The 19,666-nt window shown below is 37.6% G+C and overlaps 1 protein-coding gene across 1 annotated transcript; it reads left to right on the top strand.

The window, feature by feature from the left end:
• Positions 1-2,755: 2,755 nt before the first annotated feature.
• On the top strand, positions 2,756-4,223 carry LOC114295298 (rust resistance kinase Lr10). Its single transcript, XM_028239528.2, has one exon. It carries the CDS (start codon positions 2,804-2,806, stop codon positions 3,965-3,967), a length of 1,164 nt encoding a protein of 387 aa, XP_028095329.2. The 5' UTR covers positions 2,756-2,803; the 3' UTR covers positions 3,968-4,223.
• The last annotated feature ends 15,443 nt before the right edge of the window (positions 4,224-19,666 follow it).

Here is a 19,666-nt window from a genome sequence, read left to right as displayed (position 1 = left end):
TCGACATTTTTTTCTCAATGCAAGTTTTCAAATCAACTTTCAAAGTTTAATGTAATCAAATGAATTGATATGCCAATAACACAAGATGAATATAAATACTGATATTCCAATTCATCATCCAAGGAATAACACAATTATCTCTTCTCAAGTATCCTCAACAATTAGTCATTTCAAGACTATTTCAACGTTTTGAACAATAATTTTCAAAATGAACAATAATTGTCATATTCTCTGAAATTCATCATTTATATAAATATAAATAAGAAATCTTCCAAACATCCATTTATTTTGACACACAAAATAAATATAACAATATCATTCATGGATTTTCAGTCTCTAAAAAAAATTTCCAAATTCTAGGTTTTCTCACCAAAATTATACAACTCAAATCTTTTGAAAGAAAACTTTCCAAAATCATATTTTCTTCAATCAACGAAGATCAAAACCCATAAGATCATTTTAAAAGAACAAGGGACAAACCCACTTTCAAAATCGCTCAATTTCTTGAATCAACAATCAATTTTCACAGCTATCGAAAGATGATTTCGAAAATCATATAGATCTTGCAAAAACATATATATAACTCTAAGAAAATCACTATCTCAAGTTTTGAAGAAGAAATGAGATGAAACCCCAAAATTTACAGTGTTGAAACTCGATTTCCACCGCACACAACAAAGCCCTCGAGATGATAATCAACTTTGATGAAGAACTTAGGTCTAAATCCCAATGGATTTGGAGAAATTAAAGAGAGAAGATGACTTCTAGAGAGAGAAGCTCCCGATCTGGAATTCTGGAGATTTTTAGAGAGAGAGAGAGGACTGAAAAAATGATCTGAAATATCAGATTCACGAACTGATATAACATGGTCCGCTCATGCGTGGAATGCCCCGCTCGATCGTTAAATACACTAACCTAGTACTTTTGCAGACAAGTCAAACTACTGAAACTAAATATTCTCCGCTCGAGCGCATAAACAGCTGCTCGAGCGCATAAACGGCCGCTCGAGCGCATAAACGGCCGCTCGAGTGGACAAGCAACTTCGAATGCATTTTGCATTTTTGTTTTGGGAGCGCTACCCCTCAACCCCGCCAGGGCGCTGCCCTAGGACCCACCAAGGGGCGTTGCCCCCTAGACCCCCGCAAGCTGACCGGGCAGCTCGACCCCCGCCAGGGCGTTGCCCTTGGACCCGCCAAGGGGCGCTACCCCCTGGACCCCCGCGAGCTGACTGGGCAGCTCGACTCCCGACATACTCAGCGAAGTGGCAAAACTGGGATCGCTACATAATTTACCCAATTATATATTAAATTTAGTTTAGATAGATTAGATTATAAAGAAATCATTACAATTTAATTCAAATATATAAAAATATGGTGTTGTTATTTTATAGTTTCTTTTTTGGGTGAATAAATTATTTTATAGTTTCAAATCTAATTAATAGCAAAAAAAATTTATCAAACAAAATTTAAATTTATGCATTCTTTTCTTGTCTTGTCTTTTCTTTTTCTTTATTTTATTTTTTATTTTTTTTGGTAAAAAACTCCAATTTAATATAAGAAGAAAATGTCATGCTGGTTTATTTATTTATTTTCTAAAGTTCAAGCAGGGTTCATTGCATTAATATATAAACACACTTTGTAAATTAGGTTTCACTTTTTTCAAGTTTCCAGCGGCCATGGGACTAATTACGAGTTTCATTTTAATGACTTGAACTATTTATTTTATAAGTTTATATCATTCGTGAAAAAATTAAGTTAATCTTGTAATTATAATTTTTTATTTTATTAAATTTGTTTGAAAAAAATAAACGAGAAATATGTTTTTTAAAATAGACTATTTATTTTTTGTAGAATCAAGTACAATAAAATAAAAAGTTACAACTTACATATTAACTTAATTTTTTTTTTTGTATAAATAATATATACAAATAATCTTATAAAAAAAACGATTGATATTATCGAAATGTGACCTTAAGAAGTCCCATAGCCCCTCAAATTAGCCCAACCTATATTGGGCACTCTTTCATTTCTCTTTGCCACTGCCTCTGATAACTCAAATCTTCATATAAATATCATTATTTTTAAGTGAGTAATGATAGAATTCACACATAAAATATATTTGGTAAAAATGTTGATAAATCTCTTGATGTTGCTAGCATTTTTCTTTTTATCTTGCAGATCTACACCCCCTGCTTTCCTTCACAGGACAGAGATCTATATCACTCTCTCTCAAACTTTATTTATGATGACAAAAAAAATAAAAATATAAATGAATAAAAATATTATAAATCGTTCTAAATAAAATACATGAAATTAACAGAAGATCATTTAGCTCACTTTAAATCTTTCTAAATTTATCTTGAACAATAGGAGAGACCACCAGACACAAAATAATGGGCAGATTGCCTTGTGATTTTAGAAATTATAAATATCAATAAAATTTATTTAATAAAATTAATAAAAATTTCTAATTTCTAATTACTTTTCTATAGAATAATAAAATTATTAGAATTACTAATTGAAATATATTTATGTCTTCATTAAAAATTGTTAATTGACCTAATAAAATGGGTCATTTGTCATGCAATTTGAAATTTGAAAATTTTTAAAATTATAAGAAGTAATTTATATTTTTTAAAAAAATCTGAAGAGTTGTATTTGTAATTTACCCAAAATAGTAAGAAGTATTCTTAAATTAAAGGAAACATGTAACTTTTTTCACTTTTTGGGATTCACTCACTTCTTTCTGTGTTCAAATGAACATTAATTATTCCTTAGTATAAAGAACTTACGCCAAATTCAATATGGCCTTCTTCATCCAACCTAAAGCAGGTTCTAACTTCCAATTTTTTCATACAGTACTAGGCCTCGCAGGAAGAGCTTTATTTGGGATGCTATTTACGTTTGTGTTTTTAATCTATAAGTTTAGGAGAAGGCATTTGTCTATGTTCGACGACATTGAGGATTTTCTTCGAAGACAGAATAATCTCATGCCTATTATGTACTCTTACTTGGACATTAAAAAGATGACTAAAGGTTTCACGTATAAATTGGGTGAAGGAGGCTATGGTTGTGTGTATAAAGGAATGCTTCGAAGTGGCCATCCTGTAGCAATAAAGATATTGGATAAATTCAAAGCTAATGGGCAAGACTTTATCAATGAAGTTGCCACTATCGGAAGGATTCATCACATTAATGTGGTCAGGCTAATTGGTTTTTGTGCAGAGAGATCTAAGCGCGCTCTAGTATATGAGTTTATGCCTAATGGGTCTCTTGAAAAATATATTTTTTCTCAAGAAGGAAATGTCCACATAAGTTGCACGCAAATGTACAAAATTTCTCTTGGAGTGGCTCGTGGGATTGAATATTTGCATCGAGGTTGTGACATCCAAATCTTACATTTTGACATCAAGCCTCATAACATTCTTCTTGACGAGAATTTCACTCCAAAACTTTCTGATTTTGGGCTCGCAAAATTGTATCCAAGAAATGTTAGCATTGCGTCACTGACTGCAGCAAGAGGAACAATGGGCTACATGGCTCCGGAGTTATTCTATAAGAACATTGGAGGCATTTCATATAAAGCTGATGTTTATAGTTTTGGAATGTTACTGATGGAAATGGCAGGCAGGAGGAGAAATTTGAATGTCTTTGCAGATCATACAAGCCAAATTTACTTTCCTTCGTGGGTCTATGACCAATCTGGAGAAGGGAGGGACATAGAAATGGGTGAGACCACCGAGGAGGAAAGAGTGATGGTAAAGAAAATGATAATAGTTGCTTTATGGTGCATACAAATGAATCCCGGTGACCGTCCTTCAATGAACAAAGTTGTAGAGATGCTCGAAGGGAATGTTGAACTCTTGCAGATGCCTCCCAAGCCTTCTTTGTGTCCACAAGAGATGCCAGTTGAAGATCATGAAATGGACATGGATCTTGCAGAGTTGCCTATGCTATCCTCCATGTGATTGCATAAATTCCATCACTGTGGATGTGTTGCACCTCAAGTTGTTTCATATAAAAAATTATGTGTTAGCAGGGAATTCTAACATCTCCCTCGTATAATTGAGGCAGTCTTATTCAAAACATGATTGGACAACTATGCCTCATTGAAATAAATTTGTGTGAAAACTTGTTATATGGTTGAGATGTCTCTCCTTGTGTTGCATTTCAATTGCTTGAAGACATTCTTAGTTAAATTTATATTCGTAGCATTTTTGCAAAGATTCTACGAGTTATAATGTTCACACCCCCCCCAAAAAAAAAGAAAAAAATGCATATTTTATATAGAATGATATGATTGATATGTTGGCCCAATCACTTTAAAACAAAGAACTCATGAAGAGACATTTTAATTATGAAAGATAAAAATAAAAATCACTGCCACATGATTCTCGTGAAAGATTGTACATAAAAATTAGGTAAGAATGGGGTTTTTCCATTTCTATTCTGTGATACATATGGGTTCTTTATTTTTTATTATTTGTTATATTGTAGGGATATTGCTTTGACACCATATGACAGCACATGAGCTTTGGATATAGTTTCTCAAACTCTTATTTCAAATGTGTATAAGATAAGCAAACAGCTTAACCTGCAATGCAATTTACTCGAAGTAGCTTGAATTAGGCTCATGTAAAAGATGACTAAATTATCAACTACACTTCAATCAGAAGTAGTAAGTTTCTGGAAAAAAATAACAATATTGTGTGTGTCAAAATTTGATCACACAACCAAATCGAATCCTCCTCCAAAGATTCCGTGAACAAAGCCGAAGAGCACATACACTAGATGGAATCCACAACCTGAAACAAGGAACATAATAACTTACCCGGTTGTTCTCAATCAGGAGAGCACTTCGACGATCAAGTCAGTATCTCTCAGATAATCGCAAGTATCAACTCCAGCAATTAACCCATAAATAAAAACACATATTTCAACCGCGTGGGTGCCTTGTTTTATATAGAACTACTGCCCACCTCATCCTATAAGTCATACTTCAGTAAGCGGCCATGGCTCCCCTGCCTTGGCTCAATTGCTTTGTGTATACTACTCCTTCTTTATATCCATTTCCATATGCGCATGTGTATTGGCCCCCAAGTTGATAAATGTTATATTTAATCTTCACCCCACTTTCTTATTTTTTTTATTCTGCTTTTCACTCGAATAATTCCATGAACATTCTATGTGATAAAGTATTTATGTTGTGTTTTGATTTGTTAAATATAATAACTATATATTTTGTATATCATACATACCATATTATATTCATTATCATACTTAGTATAACCATGCTCACTATGATATAAGTATAATTACTATATTTAACATGATTAATGAATTTGGATAGAGATTTAAAAATGGAAAGAAAAAAAGTAGGTGAAATATAAATAAAATAGGGGGAACTATTTGCAAGTAGGGAGTTGAAAAAAAATATCAATATATGAGGGATACAAGTGTGTCTGTGATAGGGTGCAAATGAAAGATTGTGGGAGTGCTTGCACCCCTTCATGTATTGGTAATTATTTTTTCCTTCTCCCACCTATATATAGTTCTCCCAATAAAATATACAATAACCACAATTCACACACATTTTTTCTTTCTCTTTCTAAATCCATACTCAAATTCATGAATCAAACATAGCCATAACCTCAGTATAATCCACTTTCATGTTTGTAATTTCTTTCTCTTGTTATTCTCTCTTTTCTTTTTTTTCTTTTCTTCTTGTGTTTTATTCTCTTTTCCAACTCCATAGCAGAACAATTATATTATGATGATTATATTTTTATACCTAATTTTTTTAATAATATTACACATTAATATAATGAGTTCTATAATTCATATTTGTTGCTAATGCAATAATATTATATTATATGGTAGACAAAATATGATAAAATCTTATATTCTCTTTTTCTTTTACGTAAATTTTTTAATTTTTTTTTATTTCTTGTATAGTGCTTACTGCTTACGTGAGTGGTTTTTCAAAATAAAAAATGCAATTTGGTAGGTAAATAAAATTTTAATTTAAAATATAAATACATCTACATTAAATGAATGTTTTTATTTTACATTTTAGCCCCCCAAGGATAGAATCATGGTTGTGTCCCTGAATATATATATATATATATATATGTATAATTATATCAGTGATGTCATGTTAATTGGATTAGTTTCATCACACCATGCCATTATTAAATTGTTAGAGACTAGGGAAGTCAATTAATAGACTAGAGGATTTGAAGGAGGTGGTTGGTTTGAGAATTTTAACATCTTGGTACAGGGGAACTTTTTTTTGGTCGTTGTCTACCTCAAATTCTTCAACATCTATATCTTGGACCAATTAATTTGACGTTTCCAGCAATTGTTTTGAATTGAAAGATATAAAATTTTGGAAACTTGATAGAATCAAATTTCTCCAAAGTCAAAAGACCCCACATCTTTTCTCTCTTTTTTTTTTCTTTTCCATCAAATTGTTGTTGAATATGAAACCTTCGATTTTCTAGAAATAGTGCAGAGACCATCATGCTCACATTATATTATGGAATTCACTTTTGATGGGTTTGTAACTAAACTGTGATGAGGAGTTTAAAATAGTCAAATAGCGTTTACTGAGGAGTCGACTGTTTCTCCATTGTATCTAGTTATGAGCAGAGCAATAGAGAATTCTTGATTTTTGAGAGGCTTCTAAGCCTGACTTTAACATTTAACCAACTAGGCCTTTCTCTCTAGTTCTACGATAACTGCCAATTGTTGTTCAATCTGTCTTCCATGCCTCATGGCATTTGTAGTCGCAAAAGAATTAGGAAATATGTTCATGTTGTTTGTTTCTCCTGCCAGCATTTGAATCACATATTACATGAAAGGACGATTTATTGGATTCCATTGAATGCACCAAACCCCATGATTGTTAGCTTTTTCGCTATTTTAGCATCTCCATCTTTGTCAACCTGGATCCACAGCTTCTGTCCTTGTTCCAAACTGTTAATAGATCCACTCTGGAAAGTACATTTGGCTAGTGTTTTCAATTGTAACATCATTCTTTCTCCCTCCAACCACTTCAAGCAACAACGTTCCATAACTATAAACATCTTGTAGCCTTGTAGGATACTTTCTCAAGGTTCCTACATAACACTTTGGGTAACCCATGGTCCCCTTAGTAGCAGTCATGGATACAACACTTTGCTCCTTGGAACACAATTTGGCTAGGCCAAAATCAAAGATCTTCGGATGAAAGTTTTGGTCTAACAAGGTTTGATGTCGAAATGGAGGATTCACTGATCACACCCTTTGTGAAGATATTCAATCGCTTTAGCTATGCCTAGAGCAATATCTAAATCCTTTCCCAACCAAGGAGGTGGTTCTTGGGGTTCTCAGGAAAAAAATGTACTTTTCTAGTGAATCGTTTGGTAGGAACTTGTAGACAAGAGCTCGGGCAAACCCATCAGCACAAAACCCAACCAAGTATACAATATTCACATGGCAGATTTTCCCAATTGTTCCAAGTTCATTGATGAAGTCTTCCCCATTTCCCTTGGAATTGTTGAGGACCTTAACAGCAACAAAGATTTCATGTGAAAGAGTTCCTTTGTACATGGTTCCATAACCTCCTTGGCCTAATTTTTTCATAAATTGATTTGTGATCCGTTTAATATCAGCATATGAATATCTTGTAGGCCACTGAGATGTGTAATCCTCCAAAAAAAATTCGACTAGAAAAAAGCCTACAACTGCATCTGCGTATATATAATGTACAGAGTGAAGAATCCTTAGCTTACTATTGCATTGCTAGCGTCAAGTGAAGGCTTAACATATGACTTTACCTGCGACGTCTAGTTTCTTTGATACATCTGCAAAAGATAATGAAATTATTAACTTCTTGTCCTCTTGACGCTTGTGGTGTTGTTAAGAAAATATGCAATTACTGGCATTTATTTTTCAAAGTCGCTTGAGTGGAAATCAAGCACCTAAGAGGTTTGAATTCTATTTTATTTTTTTCCAAGTAAAATAATTCATTGAAGAGACAATAAATTATGTACGAAACATAAGGGCCAAGCCCCTAGACACCCTAACCATCTACTAGCAATCGAACAGAACAACCTGATGATCTACGCCAATTATCAAAACTATTTTTAACATGTTTCCAAGAGTTGACTCTAGCTTTAAAATCTTCAATCAACTTGATTATGATTGCCATCTTATTCTTCTTTTGATTGAATGTCATGCTTTCTCTCCCACCATAGTAACCAGCAAGAGAGAGTATATATATCAGATTTTAAAAAGATGCCTAAATGTTAAGATTTCATAATTTGTGTGTAGACACTCCATTTTTGATCAACCTTAAGACTCAGACGTCACCAGTTGAGCGCTTGGTGATGTTGCATATTGTGCTTGTTCTGAGGTTTCAGAGTCTCGACTGCGAGCCTTGCCTCCGGACTTCGGGGCTCTTTTGTGCTTTGCCTCGGTTTGCGAACCAGGTCCTGTTTTCTCTATTTTCTCTTCCCAAAGGGAGGGAGAGGTCCCGTAGATCATCTCTCAGTGGCAGTAGGCTACGTTTCGTGGTCGTAGGCCATTTTTCCCATTTGGAGCCCGGTTTCCGATTTTTCGGAGCCGTCGGCCATGCGCCTCGGTTCGGGACCGCTTAACTACCTCCGTTTGCTCCGGTTTTTGGCACACACCTTATTTCTCCCCTTTTGAGGGACACTGTGGCCCGAGAGACCACCTTCGTGGTCATACGCCACTTCCGGTGCCTAACAGCCTATTTTTAGGGCCCCAGACTGCGCGTTTTGGCCCCTGAACCTTCGCTTTGCATCCGTTTTGGTCCATTTTTTGTAGAGACCCTATTTTCACTATTAGGGAGGTGGTAGGATGGTGGCCGGCCACCTATTCCCCTGAAAAATCAATTTTCTCATTTTCTCTCTCCAAAAGCCGATTTTTCTGACAGAAAGCTGGCTTTTCCCTTTTTTGAGCCACATTTTCTGACTTTTCATACCACCATTGTGATCTACTCATCTGGGAGGCCACCAATATGGGTAGGCCGACCAGTAGTTCACCTTGACCCTTTTGAACCTTGTTTAAAAGCTAGCTTTTCTCTCTCTTGGGTCACTTTTTCTGGTTTTTCTCCACAGGGTTGTGTTCTACTCATCTGGGAGGCCACCTTTCTAGGTAGGCCGACCAGCAATTGTTCTTGAACCTTTTGACCCCTGGTCGGCCGACCAGGGGGAGTGGCCGGCCGGCCACTTTAACTGGCCGGCCTGCTTATTATTTTTCCCCTCTTTGAGTGTAATCCAGTTATGCCAGCTGGAGATCATTTGGGGCATCCTCCATACACGTGTATGGAGGATCTTTGAAGCTTCCAAGAGAAGCTTTGGCCTCTCTTCTCTATAAGAGAGGCCCTCCTCTTCATATTGGGAGGTTAGGCATTTTGCTTAAGGGATACACCCTCCATCCTCCATTGTTACTATTCAAAGCTCCAAAATCCTCACTTCCTTGGTCCATTTACACTACAACCCATAGCACCACACCACCATCATCCATTCCATGCCCTTAGAAGTCATTCGCAGAGGTTGAAAGCTCTTTTCCTTGGACCAAAGGTTGCTGGAAGGTTGGGCTACAAGGGTAAGCTCTTATTCTCCCCATTTTTGCACTATTTTGTTCTATATCTTAGCCCCTTTTGCTTATATTTTTGGGCTTCGGCCTGAACTAAAAGCAGTCTTATTTTGAGCTCATCTTCATGTTTGATTAAGGACTTTCCTCTGTTTGAAGTCTTTTACTCCCCCTTTGTGCTTTATACCTCTTTTGGGACTTATTTTGCATGATATATTAGCCCTATTTTTGAGCATTTCTGGGCTTTGAGCCAAACTGTGAAGAACCTTATTTTGAGCCCCTCTTCAACTTTGTTGAAGGGATCTGTACTGTTTGAGGCCACCTACTTCGCCTTTCCCTTTATCTCTCTTTTAGGGCTATCTTTGCATCATATTTTAGCCTTACTTGTGGGCATATTTGAGATTTGTCATAAACTGTGAAGAATCTTATTTTGAGCCCCTCTTCAACTTTGTTGAAGGCCTCTTTACTGTTTGAGGCCACATACTGCCCCTTTCCCTTTATCTCTCTTTTAGGGCTATCTTTGCATCATATTTTAGCCTTACTTGTGAGCATATTCGAGATTTTTCATAAACTGTAAAGTATCTTGTTTTGAGCCCCTCTTCAACTTTGTTGAAGGGCTCTTTGCTGTTTGAGGCCTTTTGCTTCCCTGTTTGTTCAATCTCTCTTTTAGGGCTGTTTTTGCATGATACATTAGCCTTATTTGTGAGCCATTTTAGACCTCGACCTAAACTGAAAAAAATCTTGTTTTGATATCATCTTCAAGTTTGGTTAAGGTCCCATTTCTTTTTTGGGTCATCTTCCCCCTATGCATGCTTCATCCCTTCATGATTAAGGCCATGCATTAGAGCATTTGCGTTGGCCATGGTTTGGCCTTTTGGCCACTGAAATCCAGTGGATTTTCAATGGCTTTGATGCATTTTTGAGGGCCAAAATTAGAGGGGGGTGACCCTCTCTCTCCTTGTCTTGTTTGGGGGTCTTTTGGGCCTTCCAAAGGGACCCTATTTTTCATGTATCGAAGTCTTGTTTCGGGCCTCATTTTGTGAGTTTTAAGGTCTGCCTTAGGTCTGTCCAGGGCCCTTTTGATCATATTTTATGTCTATAGTGCATGTGTAGAACAATTCCATTCAAGGCCTTTTGAGGGGGCCTTTCATCGTATGCTTCCTTGACCGATTTCAGGGCCAATTTTGTGAGTTTTAGGGCTGTCATAATCCATTTCTAGAGTTAGTTTTTCCATGCTAAGTGTCTATCTTGTATGTGCTTAACAACCCCTTGAATAGCCTTCCAAAGGAACCCCTCATTTTTGCACATGTTGGCTGCATTTCAGTGATTATTTGGACATATTTTGGCATGTTTTATTCACTGATTTTTTCTGGTTTGGTGAGATTTCATATGCTTCATATGCATGCCATGTAAACCATGTTTGCTAGTCAAAATTGCATGCTATTTTAGTCCGTCATGCTAGCATCTTTTGGCCATGTTTTGAACTAGAAATGTTTATGTTTTGGGACTACCTTGGCTCTGTCTTTGTGCTTCATGGTCAAATAATGCATGCTTTGTATAGCTACAAGTCAATACATGTGCCTAGTTTTGAGGTTTCGAGGCTCATCTCATGCATCGGGTGCCATATATCCATGATTCGGGATCATTTTGCATCATATTTCAGTGCTGAAATTTACATGTTTGAATGCCATGATTGCATGCCTTGCCATGCCTTGTTAGAGTTGCATGTTGTGCCTTAGGTTCGGTCCTCGGTTTGCGTGCATGTGTGCACGCATTTCGATGGTCTCATTTTCATCTTATGGCCGCTGATGTGAGTGTGGCTGAGGTCCACTCATGTTGGTGTAAGTCCATTTTGCATTGCGTATGCCATTTCATTTCATAGCATTGCGTATGCTAGGTTGTATGTTAGAGCATTGTGTATGCCATGTCACATCGAGCATTGTGTATGTCATTTCATAGCATTGCGTATGCTAGGCTGTATGATTAGTCGCATTGTGCATACCATCTCATTCGCATCGTGTTTGGGATAGGAGTTAGCCCGAGCACGGGAAACGAGGGACGTTTCGTACTCCGAGTGACGGAACGTGTCTCAATTCCCTGTCGCCGACACTCCGGATTACCCATGATGGAGTTTAGGTCTTGTTGTGTTTTCATGTGCATTCATTTCATATTTAGTCGTGCAATTTGTCTCCTCGGCCATCATGCATCGATACGCGTGATTGGTGGCACGAGGGTCGAGGACTACACTCCTTGAAGGGTAGTCATGCATACATATGTGAAATACTTTGCCATGCCCTTTTGTTGCTCTCTGTTGCAGCAAATCAGAAATCAGCAGCTTTCTAAAGCCTTGCACAGCATTCCGGCATTAATTGCAAACAGAGGCGAATCGGGACATCGGAATGGATTTCCCCGCCAGGCAACTCAAGCATGCATCTCCCATCATTTGGAACAGAACTGAGGCAGTCCATGGATTTACGTGCCATTTTATCTGCTTTCCTAGATTAACTTGTTAATTAATTAGGATTTTGTAATTATTCGGACTGTTGTATTTATTCAGACTGTATATGGTTTATTCGGACCCTCCGAGTGAGGGCATAAGTGTGCGTGAGTGTGATGTATGTCTTCCAACCCCACGTCTTTCTCCCTTTTATTTACCATCTTATGATGGTTAGATTAGGGCATGTTTCAATTAGCATACAGTATGATAGCATGTTTGCATTCATTCATCTGTCTTGCATGCACCGGGCTCGGCGCATCATACTAACTGCATTTATATTTCAATTCCAAATTGAATACGTGTTAGCTGTAGCATCATCACATGCCATCTTTAGAATAGCCGAGCTTATCTTAATTACATTTTGCATGTGTTGCATTAGGCATTTCTGTATAGTTAGGATCATGCATGGATTTCTAACATAGCTTCTGTTTTGGCTTGGAGTACTCGGTAAGTTTTATGCTTTAGCATCCTTGCATGCGTGTGAGTGACTGCCGTGATAGCATGCTTACCATGAGGCTATATGCTTATGTGATATAACTGCCTGAATGCCTGTGGGTGAAGGTTGGGTTATTTGAATTGGAACAATTCATTAATTGTGAGTTTTAAGCCCACTAGATAGTGGCAAAATCATGTTTTTCTAAGCCCACCCGAGGGTGGCAAATCCACGTCTTAGCCTACTTGCGAGTAGCACCATCAAACCATTTTCAAATAAACAAACATGAGATGTTTTGTCCAATTCAGACAATCCAGTCTATACTTGTATGCTGTGCGCATCACATAGTAAATCTAGGCTAATAACCGGAACAAGAACGCATAATGTTTTCAAAACTAGATATCATGGTTAGTAGAGGCCGATCTTTGATCGGGCGAGCGGGGGTGCTCACGAAGTGACCTTCCCCAATCGTACCCAAGTTCCCGAGCCGAGGCAACTTTGGTGATGACGGACACGTGACCTAGGGCAACGAGTCAGGGTTTCCTAAATTTCCCAAAACAAAATATTTAGGTGGTGACTCTGTATCTGGCAAAGCAGTCCATGTTTGGCGCTTCTTTCAAAAAAATTTGTTTTCAAAAATGATTTGTCGGATTTGGACTCTTTGATGATTTTATCGGTCTTGCATTGCACTCTGCGTGATTAGATAGAGGACCGTGACATTGAGTCCTGAACTGTAGTGAGCCCAATGAACAAAATAGGGGGGGGGATTTCCTCCCGGGACGTTCGGGGACGTCTACATTGTGATATTATGAGATTGATTCTATATTGTTATGAAAGTAGAGAGAGAAGAGAAAAGAAAAACTCTACATTGAATTGAATGAATAGTATAATAGGAGAAGCCTGTATATATAGGTAGAAAGGAAACCTAGATAGGTACAAAAAAAGATAGAGATAAGACTAGAAGGAGATAAAGATAGAGAGAGATACAATACAAATAGATAAGATATATTTTTAATAATATACAGCTAACATCCCCCCTCAAGCTCAAGGTGGTAAGTCAGATATCAACTTGAGCTTGGAGAGGAGATCAGAGAAGCGGCCTGGAAGATAAGCTTTGGTGAAGAGGTCGACAGTCTGATCAGCAGAGGTAACAAAGAGAAGACGAATATGGCCACTGGTAACATGTTGTCGTATGAAGTAGCAATCAATCTCAATATGCTTGGTGCGATCATGGAAGACATCGTTATGGGCAATCTGAATAGCACTTTGATTGTCACAATAAAGGTTGGTGGCAGCTGAATGAGAAACACCCATGTCAAAAAGAAGTCAACGAAGCCACATAAGCTCCTAAGTAGTGTCAGCAAGAGCACGATACTCAGCCTCGGTACTAGAACGAGCAACAAGGGTTTGCTTCTTACTATGCCAGGAAATGAGAGAGTTGCCCAAAAAGAAATAGAACCCAATAGTGGAACGATGATCAGTACGATCCCCTGCCCAATCAGCATCAGAAAAGGCATGTAGCTGTAGAGAAGAGTGAGGGAAATAGTGAAGACCATGAAACAGAGTTCCTTTGAGATAGCATAAAATGCAAACTAGAGCAACATAGTGTGGAGAGTAAGGAGCAGTCATAAATTGACTAATAATATGAACAGCATAAGCAATATCTGGATGAGTAACTGTGAGATAGACAAGACTACCAACTAGCTGACGATATAAAGTGGCATCTGACAATAGGGGGCCGTCAAAAGGTGTAAGACAAGTTTGAGGATCAACTAGAGTAGTGACAGTCTTGCAATCGGTAAGGCTAGCACGAGCCAAGAGATCAGAAGTATACTTGGCCTGGGTAAGAAAATAACCAGAGGAATCTTGAGAAATTTCCAAGCCAAGGAATTAGCTAAGTGCACCCAATCTTTCATCTCAAACTGGCGATAAAGAAACTATTTGAGACTAGAAATACCCACTATGTCATCTCCAGTGATAATCAGATCATCCACATAGAGGAGAAGGAGAATAGTACCGCACTCTGTCTTACGGATAAACAAGGCAGAATCATGGGCACTGAAAGAAAAACCAAAGTCACGAATGGTAGAGCTGAACTTGGCAAACCAGGCACGTGGAGCTTGTTTCAAACCATACAAAGCATGGCGGAGTTTGCAAACCTTGTTTGAGGGAATATAAAAACCAAGAGGAGGTTGCATATAAACTTCCTCAGTGAGATCACCATTGAGAAATGCATTCTTGACATCCATCTGAGAAAGGTACCAGTGGCGAGCAGCAGCAACGGCAAGTAAGCTGTGAGCTGAAGTAAGACAGGCAACATGAGCAAATGTTTCCTCATAGTCAATCCCATATTCTGGACTAAATCCCCGGGCAACAATGCGAGCTTTGTAATGCTCAATGGAACCATCAGAATGAGTTTTGATCTTGTAAACCCATTTGCAACTAACAGTACGCTTTCCAGGAGGAAGATCAACCACATGCCAGGTATGAGTTTGATCGAAAGCCTGCAGTTCATCAGTCATAACTTGTTGCCAAAGAGGGTTAGAAGAAACTTCTTGATAAGAAATAGGTTCATGAGAGCAAAAGGCAGTAGAACCAACAATATAATCACGGAGAAGAACAGAAGGTTGCCTTACCCGTATAGAATGACTCTCAGGTGGAGGAGGAACCTCAATGGAAATAGGTTCCGGAGGAACCTCCACCTGAGATGGAGAAGGCGTAGGGCCATCAGCTAACACAAGATCCTCAGGATGGACGATAGGCGTAGGCGGCTGTGGAAGCATGGGCCAGAATCTACATCAAAGTCATCAGAAAATAGATCTATAGAAATATCAGTGAAGACCGGTGAGTGGGTGGACTGTGGTAGATGAAACTTGGAAAGAGTAGAGAACATTTTGTGTTCCCAGAAGACTACATGACGGGAAATATGAAGACGCTTGGAGATAGGATCCCAACAATGATACCCTTTATGTTCGATACCATACCCCAGAAAACAACAAAGACGAGAACAAGGTTCGGGTTTAGTGTGTTCATGAGACTGAAGTAGAACAAAACAAGAAGAACCAAAAACTTTAAGAGTGGTATAGTCAAGAGGAGAACCATACAAGCGCTCAGAAGGAGAAGTGTTAGGTATTACAGGGGTGGGGACACAATTGATGGTGTGGATGGCAGTGAGGGTAGCTTCCCCCCAAAATTTTTCAGGACAAAAAGAAGAGAGCAGAAGAGCTCGAGTAGTGTCTAGAATATGACGGTGCTTTCTTTCAGCTCGTCCATTTTGTTAGGAAGTGCCTACACAAGATCGATGAAGGAGAGTACCATGAGCCCGAAGAAAAGAAAGAAAATCAGAATCCAAGTACTTCTTAGCATTATCAGAACGAAAAAGCTTAATAGTACGAGAAAACTGAGTGCGGACCATAGCAGAGAAATCATAGTAAATTTGTTTAAGTTCAGAGCGATTTTTGAGAAGAAAAAGCCAAGTATAGCGAAAAAAATCATCAACAAAAATCACAAAATATTTGGACCCCCCCCCCCCATGGTAGGTATGGGGGAAGGTCTCCATATATCGGAATACACAAGATCAAAAGGAGCAGTAGAAATAGAATTACTTTTATTAAAAGGTAATGTAGGTTGTTTAGCAATTTGACAAGATAAGAAATCGACATCATCAAGACAGACACAACCTAACTGACCACTAGAAATTAAAATTTTCAAACAACTAAAAGAGACATGTCCTAAGCGATAATGCCAAAGTTGAAAAGAAGACATAGTAGATGCAGCAGCAGCAACAATAGAGGATTTGCGCGGACTGCGAAGATGGATAAGCTCGAATAGACGTCCATGCTTACGGCCTATCCCAAGGATTTGTCTCATCTGAGGGTCCTGCACCAAACAACCATTAGCAGAGAAGGTAATAGTTAGACCAAGTTCACATAACTAACCAACAGAGATAAGGTTCATTTTAAGAGAAGGAATATGGTAAGCATCAGAAAAAGACACAGTGGAAGTAGAAATTTGGCCAATATGACTAACAGGCATATGAGAACCATTAGCAGTATGTATAGTGGGAGCAGAAGAGGATGATGACAAAGAAGAAAATAGAGTGGAGTTAGAAGTCATGTGATTACAGCAAGCAGAATCAAAATACCATGAAGAGTTACCTGAGGTTACGGAAAGAGTAGTAGAGGGAGGAGTACCAGATTTGTGGAGCACCTAGTGGATAATGGACTCAACATCATCCATAGAGAAGGAAGGAGCAGAAGAACCCTCAGAGGCAATAGTAGCAGAACGAGAACCATGACCAGATTTAGACTGAGACCCAGAACGAGAAACCCCTTTCTTAGTTGAAATAGTGGAGGGAGCTCGAGGACAATTGCTTTGGAGATAGCCTGGAGCAGTCTTGTGACAAGTCAAGCATTCGCGAACCTAGCAGTGAACAAGAGAACGATTGGCTGGCAGGCCTCAATTACAACAATAACTGCATATGATTGGCTGTGAAGATAAGGAACTCTGAGAAGGTGGTGTAACAAGAACAAAATCCATGTCTTGAGATTTGAGACTCCCAAAACGAGTCTTCTCTGAGAGGAGTTTAGTAATGGCTTGCTCTAAAGTGGGCAAGGGCAAACATGGAGCAAGGAAGCACGTACAGGCTCAAAAGTGCTATGAAGAGCTATAAGAAACTGTAATAGTCGCTGATGATTTTGATAAGTAATAAAAAGTTGTGCATCATCAGAATGAGCCCATAGAGGTTCAAAAAGAGTGAGTTGATCCCAAACAGACGACATCTGGGATAGAAAGTCATTGAGAGACTAACCGGGTGCTTGGCGCATGTGATGAAGAGTCTGCAACAGTTGATACTAATCAGCATGTCTAGTGGTCTGATAACGTTCCTTTAAGAAATCCCAAATTTCTTTGGCAGGAGAGGCAGTGGTCTGATAACGTTCCTGAAAGCGTCCAAATTGAAGGTTGATGGAAGGAACGAAGGTAGCCCGGAACCATGGAAACAGGGATGGACTAAATACGCAGAAGCCAATAGAAGCCAATCGAGGACAGAACCAAAAAAGAAAAAAAAATTGAGGCTAGGAGAGAACCCTAGGCTTTGATACCATGTTATGAAAGTAGAGAGAGAAAAGAAAAAAGAAACTCTATATTGAATTGAATGAATAATACAATAGGAGAAGCCTGTATATATAGGCAGAAAGAAAACCTAGATAGGTACAAAAAAGGATAGAGATAAGACTAGAAGGAGATAAAGATAGAGAGAGATACAATACAAATAGATAAGATATATTTATAATAACATACAGCTAACATATATCTAATGATTGAAATATCAAAATTTTCAAAAGCCTTACTAGTACTTCATTTATAGCCTTTGTTTGAATACCTTTGGGATCCTCAGTTTTGGGACTAGGATGGTATTTGTCCAGCTATTTATTGACTATTATCTTTTACGCTCTGTTTCGAAAACATTTAATACAAAAAGTTTTTTGCAAAAAATATTTTATATAGAAAACATTTTCCTATGTTTGGTTACGTTCTTTAAACTAATGTACTAATAGTTGCATTAGTGGTGGTATTAGTGGTGGCGACCATGGGGTAGATGTGGAGGTGGAGGTGTTGAGATGGTGGTGGTGGTGGCGGTGGCGGCGGTGACGGCGGCGGTGGGAGTAGTGGTGTGGTAGTGTCAACGGTGGTAGTAGCAGTGATGGGGTGGAGGTGGTGGCAGCAGTGGTGAATACATAAATTGTGCAAAGGGGGGGCTAAAGGAAAATTATTTAGATTTTAGAGGAATTGAAATGAGATTATACAGATTTTGGAAATCAAAATATCAATTTATTTTACAAAAACTCAAAATGACATGAAAGTAATGGGATTTTTCAAAGGTTTAGAGTGACTACAATACTAATTTATTTTATAATTACTAAAAATTGCATGAAAATAACAAAAAATTTCAAAATTTAGGATAGCAAAAGTAAAATTATTTAGATTTTGGAGGGGTTAGAGTAAAATTATATATATTTTGAAGTGGCCAAAATGCAAACTTCTTTTATAAAAATTCAAAATTGCATGGTGAAAGTGTAATTTTTTAAAAGTTTGGGGGCCGATGGCCATCGCCCACTACAACCTGTGTCTGCCAATGGGTGGTGGTAGACATGGTGGCAGTAACGGCAATGACGGTTGTGGTAGTGGCAGAAATGTAGTGGTATTGATAAAATTTTAGTGCGAAAAATGTTTTTTGCCTAAATAAAGGGAGTGTTAGTGAAAATTTTGAATTGTCATTTGTAGTTTTTATTTTATTTTATGTTTTTCTTCATTTTCAATGCTTCTGAAGATAGAGATTTTCTTGCTTGATTATTAAAGTTATGTTTGAATAATGAATTTGGACAATAATTTGAAAAAGAAAAGAAAAAAGTGAGGACAATTGAGAAAAAAAAATTAACTTATATTTCATTCACATTTATCTTACTTTTTCTTTCCCTTTCTAAATCCCTATTCAAATTCATCATCCCCAAAATATATATATATATATATATATATATATTGAGAAATATATGAAGTTATTTGTTTTGTGGATAGGCACAAAGATGATCATAAAGTTCAACACAAGTTTAATTAGTATTAGCGAGGAACTTGGCTTCTCCAAATCCATGAATCCTAGGATAAGTATCTTGGAGGCTTGGATCTTTGTGACTTGGTGATTGTGGAATAGAATCAATATTCAGTAAGACATTTTCAGTTAAGAATGAATTTGTTGTTGCTGTGTTAATAGGAATTCATATACAAATGAATTAAGAAAATCATTTTCTAAGTTTGATAGAAGGCAGAAGAAATTGTAAGCCTTGTGCTCGAGTGTGGCCACTATGAACTTCTGTTGCTGGGAGGTGTAAAAGTCACAAGTAAAAGCAAGTCAGCGGAAACAATCTACACCTTCCTTGGGCTTGTCAAAGTATTATCATGTGTCCCTGATGATGTGGTATCAGTGTTGTATTAAATTTCATTTGCTGCAATCCAATTTCAATCACAACAAAGAGAAGAACTCCAATTCCAATTCCAATTCCAATTCCAATATCAACTTGGACAATTCAATACTCCCCTGCTAACAAAGTTTGTAATTTTTTTAAGTTGCCCAAATTT

The sequence above is a fragment of the Camellia sinensis genome, chromosome 1 (genome assembly GCF_055761805.1).
Source record: "Camellia sinensis isolate YWXY chromosome 1, ASM5576180v1, whole genome shotgun sequence".
NCBI classification, from domain to species: domain Eukaryota; kingdom Viridiplantae; phylum Streptophyta; class Magnoliopsida; order Ericales; family Theaceae; genus Camellia; species Camellia sinensis.
This window is presented reverse-complemented; position numbering and strand designations above follow the sequence as displayed.

What these genes read in the sequence shown, in the direction of transcription:
- LOC114295298 (XM_028239528.2), top strand. Translation starts at nt 2,804, where the DNA reads ATGGCCTTCTTCATCCAACCTAAAGCAGGTTCTAACTTCCAATTTTTT.